At 48.5% G+C, this 21106-nt stretch overlaps 1 protein-coding gene across 2 annotated transcripts in view; it reads right to left on the minus strand.

Moving 5' to 3' along the window:
- Nucleotides 1-21106, minus strand: part of COL26A1 (collagen type XXVI alpha 1 chain) — a 165443-nt gene that overhangs the window by 78439 nt on the left and 65898 nt on the right. The window contains exon 3 of one of the 2 annotated variants that reach the window (XM_030301503.1): nucleotides 11903-12000. In XM_030301503.1, the coding sequence (XP_030157363.1) occupies nucleotides 11903-12000 (98 nt within the window). Of the gene's footprint in view, nucleotides 1-11902; nucleotides 12007-21106 lie in introns of both variants that reach the window. The other variant, XM_030301502.1, reaches the window with a different exon arrangement.

Raw genomic sequence — 21106 nt, forward strand, 5'->3', positions numbered from 1 at the left:
GGCTCCTGCCGCCCCCTGTGAAATGCCCATGGGTGAAGAAGAAGCCGCCAAGGTAAGTGCTGAGAGCCCTCTGGATGTGCAGACAGCCCGGCAGCCGAATGATGCGCCTGTGACCTGGGCCAGTCCCCGTGCAAGCGCCTTCCAGAAAAAGAAGAGGCAGGTGACATCTGTGGATATTTACAGCCCCACACAGCATGACGGGAGGTGCGGAAAGACGCTTGTCTGGCAACAAAAACCCATCCCGACGGCTGGAACCACTCCAGGCTGGGACGGCGTGTCAGAGAGCCCAGAATCTCACCGGAGAGGCCGCGCTGTCTGCTGAAGCTGAGAACAAGCGCGGATGTTGAACGGAACAGGCCCTCAGCTCGTCCTCCCAACCAGGCTAAAGTTTACCAAAGACGCCGGGACGAGGCAGGTGTTAGAAGCGACTGAGGGGTCAGGCCCCGTGGAATGTTCTCTCCAGCTCAGCCAGCAATGGCCATGGCACCTTCCTTTTCCTGTCACTCGGCTTCCATCTCTCCCGTGGGCTCCAGCAGGGCCTGGCATAAAAATCAACATTTCCCTAAGCCTCAGTTACTCACTCACCTATACCATGGGGACAATGGTACATCCACCGGCTGAACCTTACATCTCACACACATGATCTTCCAAAAAGCTTGGCCAAGAAAGGAAGCTCGAGACCGGGTGGTGACTGAAGGATGATGCAGATTCAACGAGATTGTTTTCTTAAAGATAAGACACGCCTGATGTGTTCATGTGCCGATGGGGAAGGAACCCGTGGGTGAGAGAGACAGACCATCCGAGAGAGAGACAGAGAGAGGCTCCCAGCGGAGTGGAGTCCTGAGAGAGTGAGCCAAGTTGGATCCAGAGGGCCAGGCCTTGAGCTTGAGGAAGACCCCTCCCTAATGCTTACCTTCCATGAGTCCCACCGCAAATCAAACACACCTTAGCAAAGCCCTCATTTCACAGCACTGGGGTTATTTGCCTACTCCTCTGGCCCCTGCACACACACACACACCTGGGAGCTCCCCAAGTCCCCTTTCCAGCAGTGTGACCCAAGCATCTAGCACGCGGTGCCTGGAACCTTCCAGGTCCTCAGCTAATTTGAATACACGGCCCTACCTGCTTGCCCCTCCCTTCAATGACAGCCATGGCAGGCAAGTCTCGGAAACACCATCGGATGCACTGAGAATCGTTTCCCTAAAATGCTGAGCTCTGCAGACCGGCCAGGAGGCAGCAGCCTCGTCCCAAGAGAACGCCTCCCGGCTTTGAACGCTCAGCCATTCAAAACACAAACACGCTCACACACAGAGCTCAAGCCAGGGGTGAAATGTCAGCACCACCTTGGACTCAAATCAATCAGCTCGACATTCGCATGCACTTGCCAAGGCACCTCGTCCCGGGCCTGCCCTTGCCCGTATGGAAGCGCAGGGACTTCCTGTCCTGGCTAGGATTCCAGCTGAAACAAACAAAGCAAAACAAAAGGGAAAACTCCCCCTGCTTGTGTTAAACGTATCTCCTGATGGTCGAGTCTATCAACTTTGTGGCAAACCTCCTCCACGACACCGCGTAAGATCTGGGCCCGAAAACGCCGGGAACCGGGCCGCTTAGGTATTTCGGAAAGAAGCCGCCCAAGAGTCCTGCTGACCTTGACCTGTTCCTTGGCGCTGGGAAAACTCTGAGTAGGATTTCCCAAGACCTCAAAGGTCCCGGTGGCTTACAGTGAAGAGCACTTCTGCAGGAACAGAAGACTCAGGTTCCAGTTCTGCGTCAGCCACTCCTCAGCTGGATGACCTTGGCCAAGACTCTTCACATCTCTGAGCCTCAGCTTCTGCATCTGTCGCAGTCTGTGTGGGCCGCTACAACCAAGTGCCATATACCAGGGGGCTCATAAACGACAAGCATTTGCCTCTCGCTGTTCCGGAGGCTGGGAAGTCCAGTATCAAGGTGTCGGCAGATCTGGGGTTCAGTGAGGGCTAGCTTCCTGGTTCGGTGCCTCCTCACGTGGTAGAAGGGGGAAGAATATTCTCTGCGGCCTCTTTTATGACCTAATCACCCCCAAAGGCCTCCTCTTAACACTATCACATCGGGGAATAGGTTTCAACATACAAATTTGGGAGGGGAGACGCCTACATTGTCTATATCAGCATCTATACCATAGAAAAATAGAACAGCACGAATGAAAGCCCTTTCTAAAGTATGAAGTACCAGGGCACCTGGGTGGCTCAGTTGGTTAAGTGTCCGACTCTTGGTTTCAGCTCAGGTCATGATCTCACGGTTCATGGGTTTGAGCCCCACATCGGGCTCCGTGCTGACAGCTCAGAGCTTGGAGCCTGCTTCGGATTCTGTGTCTCCCTCTCTGTCTGCCCCTCCTCCACTCACGCTCTGTCTCTCTCTGTCTCAAAAATAAATAAACATTAAAAAACTAAATAAATCAAAATTAATAAAAACTAAAAAAATCAAGTGTAGGGGTGCCTGGGTGGCTCAGTCAGTTAAGTGTCCAACTTTGGCTCAGGTCATGATCTCACAGCTCGTGAGTTGGAGCCCCACATCGGGCTCTGTGCTGACAGCTCGGAGCCTGGAGCCTGCCTCGGATTCTGTGTCTCCCTCCCTCTCTGAACCTCCCCTGCTCGTGCTTGGTCTCTCTCTGTCTCAACAATAAATAAACATTAAAAACAAAAAGCGTGAAGTACCATTTCAGAGGTGAGAAATAATGATGTGATGATCTGATGTTGACAAAGGTGATGAAGTCACCTCTGCTTCCAGCCAATTGAGCTAAGTGGAGGGATATCTCCTGGCGGAATGCAGGTTAAGGAACTACTTTTTAAATTAAATCTGGGGGTAAAGCAATGGTACTGTATCCCGTGCTTAATGCTGACTCCTTTGATCATGTCCCAGATCATGTCCAGGTGCAGAATCAGTCAACAGCCCTGCCAGAATCCCAACTAAAGGGCAGGCACTATGCTGGCCACCACAAGGAGACACAGATGGTGAAAATACTTTCTGCCCCCACACCCAGAATCTCTCAAGTCTGTCCGCAACAGTGTAATCAGCAACCTTTCCAGGGGCTAATTTGGCAGTATGATTCAAAGCCTTGACCTATGCCCCTCATGTATACCCAACAGTTCTGCACAGGGATTGATCCTAAAGAAATTATTAAAGGTGTTGACGCAGATTTAACTGCAAAGATGGTCACAAAGTGTCTGTTCTGTTTCTGGTGGAGGAGCTTGTATCAGACCAACTACAGGTAAAGATTACAGGGTCTCGGGGTGCCTGGGGGGCTCAGTCGGTTGAGCGTCTGACTCGGCTCAGGTCACGATTTCACGGTCCGTGGGTTCGAGACCTGAGTCGGGCTCTGTGCTAATGGCTCAGAGCCTGGAGCCTGCTTCAGATCCTGTGTCTCCCTCTCTCTCTCTCTGCCCCTCCTCTGCTCATGCTCTGTCTCTCTCAAAAATAAATAAACATTTAAAAAAAGATCATAAAGTCTAGATAATTTTTTAAACAATCATTTGAAAACCCTAGAGAGCAACAAAAGTCCAGCAGAAACTGAAGGAAGTCAAGCGTTGCAAAAAAGAAAACAGAACTTGCTGCGTTACAGGGCTTTTCCCCCGAGGGAAAGATTCAGTTCAGGCGGCGTAGGGCGGCCGGAACCTAAGTCAAAACCTGCAGTTGTTCAGGCTTAAGGTTGCCAGAGGACCTGGAAAGTGAAGGAAGAAATCTAATAAGAAACAAGCTAATAGAGCAGAGAGCCCCACACTCTGTGTACGAACTCCCCTGAAGTCCTTGGCTGACCCCTGAATTGTGCATGTGTGTGTGTAGGGGAGATTCCAAGGAGCCGAGCAGAAAACAACAGTGGGAAGGTTACAAAAGCTGAGCAGAGATATCAGCCTCTGCCCAAGAGAAGGGCGATCATTTTTTTTTTCCAACGTTTATTTATTTTTGGGACAGAGAGAGACAGAGCATGAACGGGGGAGGGGCAGAGAGAGAGGGAGACACAGAATCGGAAACAGGCTCCAGGCTCCGAGCCATCAGCCCAGAGCCCGACGCGGGGCTCGAACTCACGGACCACGAGATCGTGACCTGGCTGAAGTCGGACGCTTAACCGACCGAGCCACCCAGGCGCCCCGAGAAGGGCGATGATTTAGCGCTTGTGTCTCTCCACGTTTGGAGCTTGAGTATCTCCACCTAGGGCTTGCCTTTGAAACCACAGAAAGGCCAAACCTGAGGAGTAAAAACTATATTCCAGGTCTAAGGGATTTACATACCCACCCAATGAAGTGTAAAAACCGAGGCCTCGCAAATTTAAAGTAATTTCACTGCTTGCTAGAACAAAAATCAACATTCTTCAAGGAAGCCGGAATCACTACCACATATCATTCAAACTGTCCAATATATAAGCAAAAGTTATTAACACGGAAAGAATGACAGGGGCAGTTGTGACCCAAGTCCAAGGGAAAGGGTCAATATAAACAAATCCTAAAATGGCCCAGATTTGGAAATAGAAGACAAATGACTTCAAAAGTAGTTATTATATAGAAATTCTATTTCATAAAATAAATTATGATCATAATAAGTGAATAGATGGAGAAATCTTATCAGGGGACTATAAACCACACGGACACAGAAATGGACATTCTAGAACTGAAAAAGACAGTGTCTGAAATGGACTGAACAGAAGATTGCGGACATCAGAAGAGTCAATGAATGCGAGAACAGATCAATAGAAACTATCTAGACTGGGGGTGCCTGGGTGGCTCAGTCTGTTGAGCACCCAACCCTTGATTTTGGCTCAGGTCATGATCTCACGTTTGTGGAACTGAGCCCTGCCCTGGATTAAGATTCTCTTAGGATTCTCTCTCTCCCTCTCCCTCTCCCTCTGCGCCTCCGATGTTTGTACGTGTTCTCTCTTTCTCTCAAATAAATAAATAAATAAATAAATAAATGTAATAGGAAAAAGAAAAAAGAAATTATCTAGACTGAAGAAGAGGGAAAAAACAAAGTCTCGGTGACAATATCAAGAAATCTAACATCTGAGAAATCCCCAGGGGAGAAGAGAAAATGGGGGAAAAAATACTTCAAAAAATAATGAACAAAGTTTTCCTGATTTGGTTAAAACAACACACACACACACACACACACACACACACACACACACACAACTCATTGGCTTACAGATCCAAGATGCTCAAAGAAGCCCAAACAGAATTAAGAAAATCTTACCTGATAACATCATAGTCAGACTGCTAAAAGACAAGGATAAAGAAAAATCTTACAAACAACCAGAGGGGGGGGAAAAGACACATTCCAGAAAAGAAACAACAAAATGAATACAACAGACGTCTCACCGGAAACAATGGATGCCAAAAGACAATGGAATAACCAGTCTGTTTAAAGCACTGAAAGAAAAGAATCATCGACCCAGAATTATGAACTCAATGAAAATATTATTCAACCACTGAAGTATTGGATATGATGTGAAGAAATTGTAACCCTTGTACAACGGAATGGGAACATAAAGTGGGATAGCCACTATGAGAAAAGTTTTGCCACTCCTAGCAAGTTTAACACAGAACTACCATATGACTCAGAAATACCAATCCTAAGTATATATCAAAAAGAATCGAAAACAGGTGTTCAAACAGAACTTGTACGTGAATGTTCACAACAGCCAAAAGGTGGAAACAGCCCAAATGTCCATCAACTGATGAATGAATAAACAAAATGTGGTCTATCCATATAATGGAATAGTATTCATTATTTGGATATAGCCCACAATTTGGATGAAGCTTCAAAGCATTATGCTAAGTAAAAGAAGTCAGACTCAAAAGGCCACATATTGCATGATTCTATTTATATGAAATATCCAGAACAGGGAAATCAATAGAGACAGAAGGCAGGTTTGCGGTTGCCAAGGGCTAAAGGAAGAGGGGAATGACGAATGACTGCTTAAGAGGTATAGGGTTTCCCTTTGGAGGGATAAAAAAGTTCTGGAACTAGATAGTGGTGATGGTGAACCTGTGAACATACTTAAAATCACTGAATTAATTATATTCTTTAAAATGGCTAAAATGGGGGCGCCTGGGTGGCACAGTCGGTTAAGCGTCCGACTTCAGCCAGGTCACGATCTCGCGGTCCGGGAGTTCGAGCCCCGCGTCAGGCTCTGGGCTGATGGCTTGGAGCCTGGAGCCTGTTTCTGATTCTGTGTCTCCCTCTCTCTCTGCCCCTCCCCTGTTCATGCTCTGTCTCTGTCTGTCCCAAAAATAAATAAAAAAACGTTGAGAAAAAAAAAAAATTTTAAATGGCTAAAATGGTAAATTTTATGTTATGTGTATTTTGCCAGTCAATTAAGTCATTGATTATTAAAAATAAATTAAGGCAAAATAGGTATCGAAAAAATATATTTAAGTAGAGAGAATTCACGACAAGCAGACCTGCAATACAAGAAATACTGAAAGAACTTCCTGGGACTGAGGAAAAGGGATACCAGATGGAACCTCAGAGCTCTGGGAGAAACAAAGATCACTAGAAATGATAACTTAGGATAAACAGAAGATTTTTTTTCCTCCCTTCACCTGTTAAAAAGATAACCTGTTTGGGGCGTCTGGGGGGCTCAGTCGGTTAAGCGTCTGACTTCAGCTCACGTCACGATCTCACAGTTCGTGAGTTCGAGTCCCGCGTCAGGCTCTGTGCTGACGGCTCAGAGCCTGGAGCCTGCTTCAGATTCTGTGTCTCCCTCTCTCTCTGCTCCTCCATCCCCCCTCTCCCCTAAATAAATAAACATTAAAAAAAAAAAAAACAAACAGAACACCTGGATAGCTCTATGTCTATTAAAGAAAACAAATTTGTTATCAAAACCTTCCCTACAAAGAAACATACAGGTCCACATGTAATGTATATGTTGAATTCTATTCACCTTTTAAGGAAAAAGTAGTATCAGCTTCACAAGAAAATGCTTTTAGAAAATACAGGAGGAGGGGAAACGTCCCAATTCTTTTTGCGAGAACAGCATAATCCTCATAACCAAAACACTGACAGACATTATAAGGAAAGAAAATTACAGAGAAATATCAAATACAGGAATATAAAAATGAATAGTGCATCCAAATATGGTTGATCCCAGTAATAATAACATTATTCCCAAGAACAAAGGGTTGATTTAGTATTCCAAGTCAATGTAATTTGCCACATTAACAAAATAAAGGAATTTAAAAAATGATCACCCCAGTGTAGATGAAGAAAAAGCATTTGACAAGATTCAGCACCTCTTCCTGATGAACAGTCTCAACAAAGTAAGACTAAAAGTGACTATTCTCATCTGATACATGGCATATATGAAAAAATCTACTGTGGACAGCATACTTCATACTGAAATGGAGAACTTACCCCACCGTGATCAGAAACAAGGCAACTATATCTGTTCTCACCACTTCTGTTTAACATCTTACCAGAAGTTCTACCCAGTCCAATAAAGCAAGAAAAATAAAACAAAATGCATTAATATTTGAGAGGAAGAAGCAAACATATCTTTATCCACAAAGGACATAATAGATTACACAGAAAACCCAAAGAAATCCATAAATAAGCTATAGAACTAATAAATGAATTTAGCCTGGTTTTTAGATACCACGTCAATATTAAAAATCAAATATATTTCTATATATTAGCAGGAAAACAATTACGAAATGAAAATTTAAACAGCAATCCCATTTTTCTTTAGAAGAAAGACAGTGTGAGCAAGGCAGAGGGGCACAGGAAAAAGAGAGAGAATCTTAAGCAGGCCCCATGCTCAGTGTGGAGCCCAATGCATGACCTGAGCCAAAATAAAGAGTTGGACATTACACCAAGTGAGCCACTCAGGTGCCCCTAAAGCAATCCCATTTTTTTTTTAAAGCACAAAAAATACAAAATACTTAGAGATAAACTTAATAAGCAACAAGCAATACCTCTACTCTACAAGCTGAAAATTAAAGACCTAAATAAATGAAAAGCTATACCATGTTCATGAATGAGGAGACTCATTATTAAGGTACCCCTTCTCCCCAAATTGGTCTATAAATTCATCACAATCCTACTCCCCATCACACTTTTTTTTGTAGATATTGGTAAGTTGTGTGAAGTTTTTATGGAGATGCAAAGGAACTAGAGTGGTCAAAGCAGTCTTTAAAAAGAAGAAATTACAACTATGTTCCATTTCATTCCCACTACAACAGCTACAATCAAAAAAGACTAACACATCAAATATTGGCAAGAATGTGGAGCAAATGGAACACGCTTTGCTTATGGGACTGTAAAATATTAAAACCTCTTTGGAAAACCATTTGGCTATTTCTTAGGAAGTTAAACAACCTAATTAAAAATGAGCAAAAGTCCTGAACAGACAGTTCACAGAAGAAACTATAAGAATGGCTGGTAAGTACGTCAGATAGACATACAAAAAGATGCTCAACATCATTAGTCAACAGAGAAGTGCAAACTACAATCACAACAAGAGACCATTTCAGACGCATTAGAATGGCTAAAATGAAAAAGGCTGACAGCACCAAATGTTGGCAACAATGTGGAGCAACCGGAACTGGTGGGAAACAGCTCGGCTCTTTCCTATAAAGCTAAATGTACAACATCACTTTGCAATTCCACTTGCAGGGATTTACCCAAGGGAAATAAAGACATGTATCCACAGAAAGATATTACAAGAATGTTCACAGAAGTGTTATTCTTAAAGCCAAAAACTAGAAACAACCCAAAGATCTATCCACAGGACAATACATAAATAAAATCGTGGTTATTTATACAGTAGGATAATACCCAGCAATAAAAATGAATTAACTGATACACATATCACAATATGAATATATTCTCAAAAACATTATAATAATTGAACGAAACCACACACAAGAGAATATATTATATGGTTCCATGTATATGAAGTTCAAGAATACGTACTTGAATAACTGATCTATGGTGACAGAAATCAGCACAGTGGCTGCTAAGGGGTGGGAACTTTCCAGGAGGTGATGGAAATGTGTGCATGTATCAAACTCATCAAAGCATACACTTAAAGAGTGGTGCATTTCAGGGGCGCCTGGGTGGCTCAGTTGGTTACGAATCCAACTTTGGCTCAGGTCATGATCTCACGGTTTGTGAGATCGAGGCCCACGTCGGGCTCTGCACTGACAGCGTGGAGCCTGCTTGGGATCCTCTCTCCCTCTCTCTGTCCCCCACCCGCTCATGCTCATTCTCTCTCTTTCTCACTCAAAATAAATAAAAATAAAACTTAAAAAAAAAAAAGAGTGGTGCTTTTCAGAGTATGTAAATTTTATCTCAGAAAAAAAAAAAAAGATGTTTACAGTAATGTTAGCAATAATTTAAAACTTGGGAGCAACTTCAATATCTTGTAGTAGGGGTTCAGTTAATAAAGTATATACCCACATTTTACAGCCACTAATAATATTGCTGCAGAAAGCTATCTATCGACACGGATAAGCATTCATGGTAACTTATGTGAAAAAGAAAGTTATCGAAAGCGTCCAACTGACATGAAAGCACAGGAAAAAAGGTCTGAAGGCTTTTCACCAAAATGAGGTTCAAGGTTACCTTGAGAGGCGTGATTCTGGGTATTTTTATCTTGTCTACACTGAACGTGCGCTTGCTTTTGTAATAAGGAAAAAACATTTCTAGATATATACCTATTATAGTTACAGACACTTAGACATGTCTAATTCTCCTTAGCTGTGTTCTCTAAAGTCACCATGGTCCTGAATTAGCAAATGTTGAACCATTGCTCCTACAGGGCAAATACGGGGTTAGGTCTCTCCCAGCGTCTGGTCACCACACTTTGGTCAACTTGTTTTACATGTGCTGGGAGAACTTAACGGCTGTCTGCACCTCACCCGGCAGCTCTGGGTGTGACCCCTCCTGGTCCCTGTCCCATGGGTGTCCTCCGTTTGAGGATCTGAATCTGTACCTTTCGCTGTAATAAACCACAAGCTGTGAAGGCAAGAGCTCTTCGGCTCTGTGAGTTCTCCCAGTGGATTATCAGACCTAAGGGTGGTCTGGGCCCCCTCCCCCGTCGCATCTATATCAGTTTCTCGAATCCCCTTTTGAATCCCTTTTGCTGTTCTGCTGGCTACCTTAATGAGTTCTGTCACACACACGCTCGTGTTCTATCTGCGTGAGATTGCGAACTCAGACATTCTGAGGCTTACGCTTCGTTTACTAGTTCATCCCTTTAATAAGGAGAACACAAAAAGAGATGAAAAACGTACATGCTTAGGCAGTGCAGTGGTTTCCAGGAGAGGGAGGAAGGAGCCCTATTCGGGCTCAGTTACCCTTAGAAGAAACACACAGTCTGCAAGGTGGCGAGAGGCAGTTGGGGGAGGCAGACATGAAAACACACGGTTACAGTCAGCTAAGGCAACGATGGGGGCCAGGGGGCATAGGGGGCTCTGGGAGTTTAGAGAAGGGCCCGAAGCATTCCCAATGCTGAGCAAAGGCCTCTAAAGATGAGCAGAGAGAGGGGCCCTTCTCTGTATGAGCCCAACGTTGCTCGTTTTATTGGTCACTGAAAACTCAGTTAGTTACTTCAGGGTAAGTCAATCACGTCCCTAGAAACCCCTGCCTGCCCAGCTCCTTGCAGAATCCAGACAGCATGACTGCTCTGTTCAGTGGGAGGGACCAGGTGTCTCTCCCCATGGCCGTGGCATTGACAGGAGAAGTAAATCCAGATCCTGGCTCTGAGGGCCTCCGACTCAACCAGGCACCTGATGTGAACCGTGGTCTTTCACATCAAGTATGTGCGGTCCAGCCACCCCCAATTTCACCTCGGGGAGCCTGGCCTCCCCCCACCCCTCGACCCCCTCCTGCTCCTCTCCAAGGAAAGACCCACCGCAGCTCTGTGCCCCACCCCCAAGTGTGGGCCAGCTCCCCTCCCAGGATCAGGTGCCTTGTAAGTCAGGAAGGGCGATACCACTGGACCCTTTTTGCCTCCCGGCCCCCTCCCGCAGCTCCGCTTTGGGCCACGGGCCCCCTGAAGCATCGTCATCATTATTACTCCTGCTACTTCTGTTACGTTATTATTTACAACCCAAAGAATTTTAGGCAGTTTACAGTGAGAGCATGTTCCTAACATATTATAACTTATCGTAACTTCATTATCACCTAACTTATAAAAGCATATATGTAAAACAAAAAATCAGTAAGTTGGATGATAAAAAAAAATGACAGAAAATAATTTTATCAGAAAGTCAACGTCGTAGAAAGCCACCGTTCCCAAATGCAAAACTGGCCCCTGAGCCTCCAGACCGACCAGCTAGCATGGGAACAAGGTGGGCTACGAACCTGTTGGTTGGGCAGAACCCACCTTCCTTGGCCATGAGCGCGGTGGGGATTTACTGTCATCCCTCCCTGACCCACCTGCGTGCTGCCATCTGGCCCCCTCGGGTTGCAGAGGCAGGCTGGGACCCGGTCCAGGGGCTCGGAAGGAAGGCCCCAGCTCGGGCCCTCTCCTCCCACCCTCCCTCGGGAGCGGGGACAGAAGGGCAGGACAATCAGTTCACCGGCCACCAGGTCAGTTTGCCTCATTCTACAACAGACGTGGCTCCAAGGCTGGTGAACTCTCAGCTGCACCCGCTCAGAGACCCGGTGGCCAGCCCTGCCCGCCCCCCATCCACCAGAGCAGAAGAAAGAGGCGGCAAATCGAATCCCCTCCCCCAGGCTATAGGGCTCATAATTCACCTCCATCCTGCACCCGACCGGGGCACACAGGGACCCCGCCTCGGTGCCCACCGGCAGAACTCCAGCCAGTGCCCGGTCCCCCTGCACCCAGTGCCCCGCCCCCAGCCGTTTGGCCTGGACTCCCCCCCCCCCCCCCCCCACACACACACACGCACCCTGGCAGACTCACCCTCATCACAGTTGCTCCCGGTGAAGCCAGGACAGCATCTCCACTCCAGCACCGTCACCGTGCGGTAGGACACTTTGTATGTGGGTCTGATCAGAGTCCTGTAACTAACACAAGGGCAGCATCAGGAGAGTGTGAGCGCCCGTCCACCCCCGCCCCCCAGCCCCAGCCCCAGGGCTCTGGGAGCCACCTGGGTAGTGGAGTCCATCATCCCAGCTCTGTGCCCACTGGCTGTGTGGCCCCGGGTAAGTGACCACCCCTCTCTGTGCTGGGTGCATTATAAAGTCCCTCCCCAGCTCTGCCTTCCTGCAGGTCTCCAAGCGTGGCCACCTAGGGTGGGAAAATGTCAGCCATGGACTGAGCTGCGTTCCCACAACTCATATGTTGAAGCCCTGCCCACCCTGCCATATGACTGTATTTGCATATAAGGTCTTTAGGAGGTAATTAGTTAAATGAGGTCGTTAGGATGGGGCCCTAATTCCTTAGAACTGGTGGCCTTATGAGAAGAGGAAGACAGAGAGAGAGAGAGCTCTGTGCTCACGCACACACTCAGGAAAGGCCGTGTGAGGACACAGCGAGAAGGTGGCCATCTGAGAAAACACATTTCTGTTGTTGAAACCACCCAGCCCGTGATATTTTGCTGCGGCGGCCCGAGCTAAGACACGGACCAAGATCATGAATAAGGGAAAGAAAAATATCAGAACGTGCATGACTTCTAACCACCCCGAAGTTACTGAATTCCAACACTCTTTCCCAATCATTTCTTCGGTTGGTTCATCCAATGAATACGTATGAATACATATGAGAGCCAACTACACGGAATCCTGCGGTCACCGACTGATAAAACTGAGTCCCATCCTCGAGAAAATCACAGCCTAGCGGATGATAGAGACACGTCAACGAAAACTCGCAATCCCGATGGTGGGACCCTCGCAGCCCTAGAAAACTCCCACAAAGTGCGGTGGGTCCCACAGTAAAATTTCACACTCCTGCAGTCGTGAACTTTTTCTTGCAAGTAAGCTTGATACTATTTTGCAAAACTCTGAGACATAAAAGAGACCACCAGACCACAACGAGCTATCACCTCGAGCGCGCGCAGAGGTGAGAATGGCTGTCTTCAAAAAGACAAGAAACGGGCGCCTGGGTGGCTCAGTCGCTTAGGCGGCCGACTCTTGGTTTCGGCTCAGGTCATGATCTCACGGTTTGTGGGCTCGAGCCCCGCGTCAGGCTCTGCGCGGACAGTGCAAAGCCTGCTTGGGATTCTTTCTCTCTCCCTCTCTCTGCCGCTCCCCTGCTCACGCCCTCTCCCTCTCTCCCTCTCAAAATAAATAAATAAACTTAAATAATAATTAAAAAAAAAAAAAGGACAAGAAACAACAAGTGTTGGCGAGGATGTGGAGAAGGGGGAGCCCTCAGGCATCCCCTCATGTGGGGATGTAAATTGGTGCAGCCACCGTGGAAACTGGTGTGGCAGCTGACAGCTCCTCTAAAAATTAAAAATACAACTCCCATGTGATCCAGCAATTCCACTTCTGGGGATTTATTCCAAGGAAAACAAAAAAATGAATTCGAGACGCTACCTGCACCACATGTCCACTGCAGCATGAGGTACAACAGCCAACACAGGGCAACAGCCTAAGCGTCCGTCGATAGAGGAACAGCAAATAAAATGTGGTGCATGTATGTACAAATGAAATATCAGCCATAAAAAGGAAGGAAATCTTGCCATTTGCGGCAACAGGGATGAACCTTGCGGGCGTTATGCTAAGTGAAATACATCAGAGAAAGACAAATACTGTATGATTTCACTTATAGGTGGAATATAAGAAAAAGAAAAAAAACAAGGTCATACGTACAGAGTACAGACACGATTGCCCGAGTTGGGGTAGAGGAGGGGGGAGCAAAATGGATGGAGGGGGTCAAAAGGTAGAAACTTCCAGTCATAAAATTAACAAGTCTTGGGATGTAATGTACAGCAGGGTGACTATAGTTAATAACACTGAGTAGAATATGGGAAAGTCGCTAAGAGAGTAGATCTTCAAGTTCCCATCCATCTTGGGGTGGGGGGGCGGCACGTGGGTGGTTCGGTCAGTTAAGCATCTGACTCTTGATTTCAGCTCGGGTCACGATCTCACAGTTTGTGGGATCGAGCCCCACGTCGGGCTCTGCACTGACGGTGTGGAGCCCGCTTGGGATTCTCTCTCCTTCTCGCTCTCCGCCCTGCCCTGCCTCTCTCCGGTGTGTCCACTCTCTCTCTCTCAAAACGAATGAACAAACTTAAAAAAAGGACTAGAAAAATAATTTTTGTAACTGTGTGTGGTGACAGATGTTAGCTAGAATTATCGTGGTGATCATTTGGCAACATACTCAAATATCAAGTCAAACACTATACGTCTGAAACTAACATAATGTTACCACACACACAGACACACACACAACATAGGACCCAATTTCACAAGGGGATAAATTTGGCTTTACTATTCGATTTCCATGCATCATTATAACTTTGCTGCTCGATCTCATTCGCACAACTTCCTCTTGAAAACAGAGCTACGTGAGTTCACAAAATCCGGATCTGCTGACACCAAGCAACTTAATCGGTGAATGGGAAAATTATGAATTAATTGGTAGCAGCAGGCGTGACGTTTCGAGATGCCCTGTTGACAGGAAAACACACGAGTCACATCTCAAATTTCAGAAATCCTGCACTAAATCTGAACAACCCTGTTACACTAATTTCTCTTAAAAAAAAAAAATTCTTCTCGCTCGTGTTTCATGAACTTTCTGGCAAACCAGCTTCCCCCCTGGAGGTGGAAGGGGGGGCAGTGAGGCTGTGTGCAGCCAGGGGCAGGAAACTTCGAATGAGGGGCCAGGAGTCTGCATGCTGGGACCAGGACAGCAGACCCAGACCTTTGGACTCACAACTGCCTCCCGGAAACACTGCCACAGGGCGGTGGGGGTGGTGGTGGGGGGCAGGGGGTCTGTAGGTTCTGTAGGTTGTAATAAACACACACACTTACGTGCACACACCCTCTCACGTGCTTTCGCACTCACACATGCTCACATGCACGCGCGCTCCCCTGCTTTCACACGCTCAACACTCACACCGCCTTCCTGCTGCAGATCTCCCAGCTTGAAGCGAGGCCCAGCCAGGAGAGGGAGGAAGCTTTAATTTAGATAAAAGATGACAGTTTTTAAATCAATTCCTGGAACGAGACTGGTGCTCCTGCTGAGGGGGACCAGCAAAGCTATGGAACCCACCCCCCCACCCCCCGCACTCCCCGGGGCAGACGTGCAAGGCAGGAAAAGGGTCGAGTTACTTGCTGCTCGCATCCAGCCAAGCGCAGCGGATGCCACGAACGGGGTGCCTCCTATAACCTCGGCGCCATGGGGTAGATGGAGCCCTGGGCGGCGGGGACACAAGACCCGGGCTGCGGGCTCTGCCTCAACTCTTGATATGGAGTTGCACACGTTACTCATGAGGACTCCATGGAGACCAGGATGAGGGGCGTGAGGCTTTCTGGGAGGGTGCGTATGCAAGGTGCCCAGAGCAGGAGGGGTGCATAGATGCTGGCTTTGCAAAATGCAGATCTGACCTCGTTCCTCCTGGCCCACGCCCCTTGGCCGTCCCCACTGCGGTCAGGGGGTCGGCCTGCTTAGCCACGAGTGCTGGCCCTTGCCCTGCGGTGTGTATACACACAATGGAATATCATTCCACCCTCCAGCCTGTGAGCCATCCAAATGCACCAAGCATCCCTCAGTCCACGCCTCGAATGACCACGATGATAACACAAGAATAAATCTCGTAAGAGCTCTGAGTGTTCGCCACGCTCCAGTCACTGTTCCGAGTGTTTTACATTCGCCAGCTCATAACAATCTCAACGGGTGGATACTGTTACTAATCCTAATTTACAGATCAGGAAACTGAGGCACAGAGAAGTTAAGTAACTTTCTCAAGGTCACGCTGCTACAAGGTGGCAGAAACTACAATTTGTGTTCGTTCGAGGGAACATTTTTCTCCCTGCACAAGATCCTGATCTCGGGCTCTGAACTAGAGAGAACGCTCACGCTCCAGAAAGGGTGTCTTTCTGCCCTCCGTTCTGTGGGCCATGGGCTGGCCTGTCCCACTCCGGGACCAGAAGGAACCAGAAGGAACCAGACGGCCTGTGAAGTCCAGGAGCACCAGTAGGTGGCGCTGCTTCACCAGCCCTCAGGTCTCACCTGACCCCCCCCCCCCCCCCCCAGGCAGCAGGCAGTGTTCGCAGCCTGGGCACAGACTGGGCTAGCCCCCCTCAGCCCTTCCACTGAGGTCCACTCTGCAAACCCAGTGATCTTTCTAAAACGCAGATCCAATTTCGTGACTGCCCTCTCTCAAAACCTCCCATGGCTCCCACAGACTAAGCTCTTTAGGTCAGTAAAGAAGACGCTACCTACCTTCTATGCTCCCTTCCTCCTGCCTGCCACCATCAGCCAGGGCTCCTACCACCGCTGCACAACCCACTCTTCCTGCCTCTGGGCCTTTGCACATGCAGGCCCCTCTGTCTACCTGCCCTTCCTCCTTTACTCTGCCTGAGATAAATTCCCAAGAGCCTTCAGGGTATGACTCAAATGTCCTGTCCTCCTCTGTGAAGCACCCCCGCTCCTGGCCAGCGTCCACAGGCTCCCACCTGAGCCCTCCCACGGCAAGTTGCACAGAGACTGATTTGAACCCGACACTCATCCGTGAACTCAGCAGGTACATGCCAAGAGCCTGCCATGTGCCAGACGATGGGAATGCAAGCACGGGTCCTCTCTGCCACATCAGCACACACGCGATGACGTTATACGTTATATAACGTATAAGCACGGGCAGCGCTAAGTGCTTTGAAGCAAAGCAGGGAGCTCATGCCTCACATTGGAATGGAATGTTTCTATTAAAGTACAATTTACATGCAGTAAAATACATAAATCTAGTGTTTAGCTTAATACTATTTATTTATTTATTTGAGAGAGAGAGAGAGCAAGCAGGGGAGAGGGGCAGAGGGAGAGAGAGAATCTTAAGCAGACTCCATGCCCCGTGTGGAGCCCAACGCGGAGCTCGATCCCATGACCCTGGGATCACGACCTGAGCGGAATCAAGAGTCAGACGCTTAACCGACTGAGTCACCCAGGCGCCCCCCTATATCTTTTGTCTTACTGACAGTAGCCATCTTAACAGGTGTGAGGTGATAATCTCATTGTGGCTTTGATTTGCATTTCCTCTTATCAGTTATTTATTTTATTTTATTTTTTTTTTGTTTGTTTATCTATTTTTGAGGGGGGCGGGGGAGGAAGGGGCAGAGAGAGAGGGAGACGCAGAATCCGAAGCAGGCTCCAGGCTCTGAGCTGTCAGCCCAGAGCCCGATGCGGGGCTCGAACTCACCAACCATGAGATCACGACCTGATCTGAAGTCGGACGCCCAACCGACTGGGCTACCCAGGCGCCCCTATCAGTTACTTATTGATGTGACTATAGAAGATGAAGCAGATGAGGCTGTATTTGAGAGGGCTTCATAGACGGGAGGGGCAACTGATACCCAGGAATAGCTTCACGACCATTAGTATAATTGAAAACAGTAGCTGTATTAGGCTCTCCAGAGCAGCTGAACCACTGGCCTACACGGAGACATACAGAAAGAGATTTATTTATAGGAGTTGGCTCACGCAACGATGGAGGCTGAGCGGTCCCACAATCTGCCATCTGCAAGCTGGAGGCCCAGCAAAGCCTGTGGCGTGGCTCCCAGGGAGGCCCAGGGGGCCGAGGGTGTAAGTCCTAGTTCGAGTCCCGAGACCCAAGGACCAGGAGTGCTGATGTCCAAGGGTGCGAGTGGATGGATGTCTCCAGAAGAGAGTAAATGGGCCCTTCCTCTGTCTTTGTGTTCTGTCCAGGCCTTCAACGGATTGGATGACGCTCACCCCCATGGGGGAGGGCAGATTTTCTTTACTCAGCCTACCAGTCCAATGCTGATCTTCTCTGCTCCATAACCTTGATCTTGGACTTCCCAAACTCAAGGACTGTCTATTAAATAAATGTCCCAACTTGCACGCTCTCTTGCTCTCTCCCTCTCTCAAAATAAATAAACTTTAAAAAAAGATTCTCTATCTCTCCCTCTGTCCCTCTCCCCCTCTCGCTCTCTCCCTCTTTCTCTCTCTCCTAAAAAAAAGAAAAAGACAAGATACTAAGTGTTGATAAGGATGTGGGGAAGAGGGACCTCTCGTGCACTGTTGGTGGGAATGTAAATTGGTGCAGCCACTGTGGAAAAGCATTTGGAGGTCCCTCAGATTATTAAAAATAGAATTATCATGTGACCCAGCAATCCCCCTTCTGGGTATTTATCCAAAGGAAATCGGATCAGTATCTCGAAGAGGTATCTGCATCCCCATTGTTCACTGCGGCATTGTTCACAATAACCAGGACGTAGAAACAACTGGAGTGTCCATCAACAGATGAATGGATAAAGAAATTAGACACACACACACACACACACACACACACACACGCACGCACGATAGAATATTATTCAGCCACAAAAAAGGAGGAAATGCCGTATGTGACAACCTGGGTGAGCCTGGAGGACATTCTGCTAAGTGAAAAAAGCCAGACACAGAAAGACAAAAATGAATGATCTCGTGTACGGAACAACATCATCAAAAGAGTGGAATTCAGGGGCGGCTGGGGGGCTCAGTTGTTAAGCATGGGGCTTCAGCTCAGGGCACGATCCCACGGCTCATGGGTTGGAGCCCCGTGTCAGGCTCTGCTGACAGCTCAGAGCCAGGAGCCTGCTTCGGATTCTGTGTCTCTCTCTCTGCCCCTCCCCTGCTCACACTCTGTCCCTCTCACTGTCTCTCAAAAATAAACAAGCATGACAAAAAGTGTTTTAATAAAAGTTAAAAAAAATTTTTTTAAAAGGGTGGAATTGGGGCGCCTGGGTGGCGCAGTCGGTTAAGCGTCCGACTTCAGCCAGGTCACGATCTCGCGGTCCGTGAGTTACGAGCCCCGCGTCAGGCTCTGGGCTGATGGCTCAGAGCCTGGAGCCTGTTTCCGATTCTGTGTCTCCCTCTCTCTCTGCCCCTCCCCCGTTCATGCTCTGTCTCTCTCTGTCCCAAAAATAAAAAAATTAAAAAAAATTAAGAAAAAAAGGGTGGAATTCATAGTAACACAGAATAGAATGGTGGTTAGCAGAGGCTAGGAGGTGGGGGAAAGAGGAAGAGATTGATAAAAGGGTGCAAACTTTTGGTTATAAGACAAATAAGTCTTAGAAACCTAATAAACAATGTGACAACTGTCATAATGTACCATAGGGGCGCCTGGATGGCTCAGTCAGTTAAGCGCCCGACTCTTGATTTCGGCTCAGGTCGTGATCTCACGGTTCGTGCGTTCGAGCCCCACATCGGGCTCTGCGCTGACAGCTCGGAGCCTGCTTGGGGTTCTCTCTCTCTCTCACTCTCTCTGCCCCTTGTGTGCGCTCCTTCTCTCTCTCAAAAATAAATAAGCCTTAAAAAGAAATAAGCTAAATAATCATGATGTATCATAGAGCAGAAGTTCGCTAGGAGAGTAGACACCCAACGTTCTCACCACACACACACAAATGGTAACTGGGGGCCGTGGTGCATGTGCTCTTTAGTTTGACTGCGGTAATCATTTCACAATGTGCACGTGCATCAGAACGTCACCTGTCACACCTTAAAACAGACATAGTGGCTCTTTGTCAAAAACCAGTCCATCAACAGAAGTACACACAGACACAAACTCACACCGTGTTGAGTGCCTCTGTGAGGTAAGGGGGCAACTATACCTTCTGCAGCTGTTTGAAGACTGTTCCCAAGGGGCAGAGACACCTCCCGCCCTGCTCCCATCCCTCACCCGAGGGAGCAATCCCTTTCAAATCAGATCAGCCCCAGGCCGCCCCCACAATCAGACAAACAGCAATAATCCCAGCGTTTACAGACTTCGCTGAACCTCCTGAGGTCGGTCTCACTCGGGGACCCCTGCGCTCCTGGAGAGAACCCGGCTAGCCTAGGGCTCCCCAGAAGAGGCTGCACCCCCGCACGGGGCTCACCCCACCATCCAGGTGGTGGTGGCAGGCCTGTTCCTTGGAGGCGATGTGACGACCCAAGGATGAGGTCCTGGGTGGGGGCCACGTGGACCCGGGAGCGACCCCCACCGCCAGGGCTTTAACGACTCCCGGATGGGTGCGGGAGGAAGAGAAACCAGATCGGCCTCTGGGGCCCGATTCTCCCCCAGGCGGAGATGGCCCTCCAGCCTGTTGACTCTGTAGTGCTGCGGTGTCCACTGGAGGGGAGAACGAAGTCCACACCATGGTCCACGAGCCCTGAGTGCTCTGGCCTGGCATCCACCAGGCCCCTGACCCTTAAGTTCCTCGTTCCTGCTTTCCAGCCATACTGGCCTTCCAAATCACCTAAGGGATGCTCGCTCGTGCGTGCTCTCTCTCTCTCTTTCTCTCTGTGTCACCTAGTTAAGGCCCAGTCCCCTCCACCCCCATCTCAAAGGTCCTCTCCTCCAGGAAGCCCTCCTGAGGCCTCTGACCACATCAGCGTTCCCGCCTGTGCCCTGTGTCCCTGTGCCCTGCCTTCATAGCATTTCCTCGAGGTTACAAACTGCATTCCTGACTCATAACTGATGCCTGTGTCTCTGCCACACCACGGGCTCCAGGAGGGCAAGGCCCTTGTCTGTGCCTGGCACGTAGTAAGTGGGCAACACTTGGACCCACCGACTGCCTGGGGGTCTGGCTCCCGTGACGTGACGGTCCTCCTGGAGCCTGCTGGCCAACAGGCATCCAAGGCCACACAGCTATGGGCACGGGCTGAGGGAGGAGAAGTCGCTCACTGGTCCACAGAAAGTGCTCTCCACACATGCCCACTTGACTGGTGCGAAAACTGGCTCAGAAAAGAAAGAGGGATGGAAGCGAGTTGTATCTGCTGAACACCGGATGCTTGGCCCACTGGTCCTGTATCACTGTCCCGTTTTGTGGATGAGGACACAGTCCCCGCCCGAGCTTGTGTGGAGCCCCCAGTCGGCCTGCGCCATCAGGATGCGGATGAGCCCGCTCCCCACGCTAGACTGTATACCCTCCAGGGCCCGTCTTTTCATCGGCTGCCCCCCCCCACCTCCCACCCCAATGCATCCAAGAGGTCAGATGGCCCAGCCGAGATCCGGATACAGGAAGG

This window comes from Lynx canadensis, chromosome E3 (genome assembly GCF_007474595.2).
Source record: "Lynx canadensis isolate LIC74 chromosome E3, mLynCan4.pri.v2, whole genome shotgun sequence".
In the NCBI taxonomy this organism is placed as follows: Eukaryota; Metazoa; Chordata; class Mammalia; order Carnivora; family Felidae; genus Lynx; species Lynx canadensis.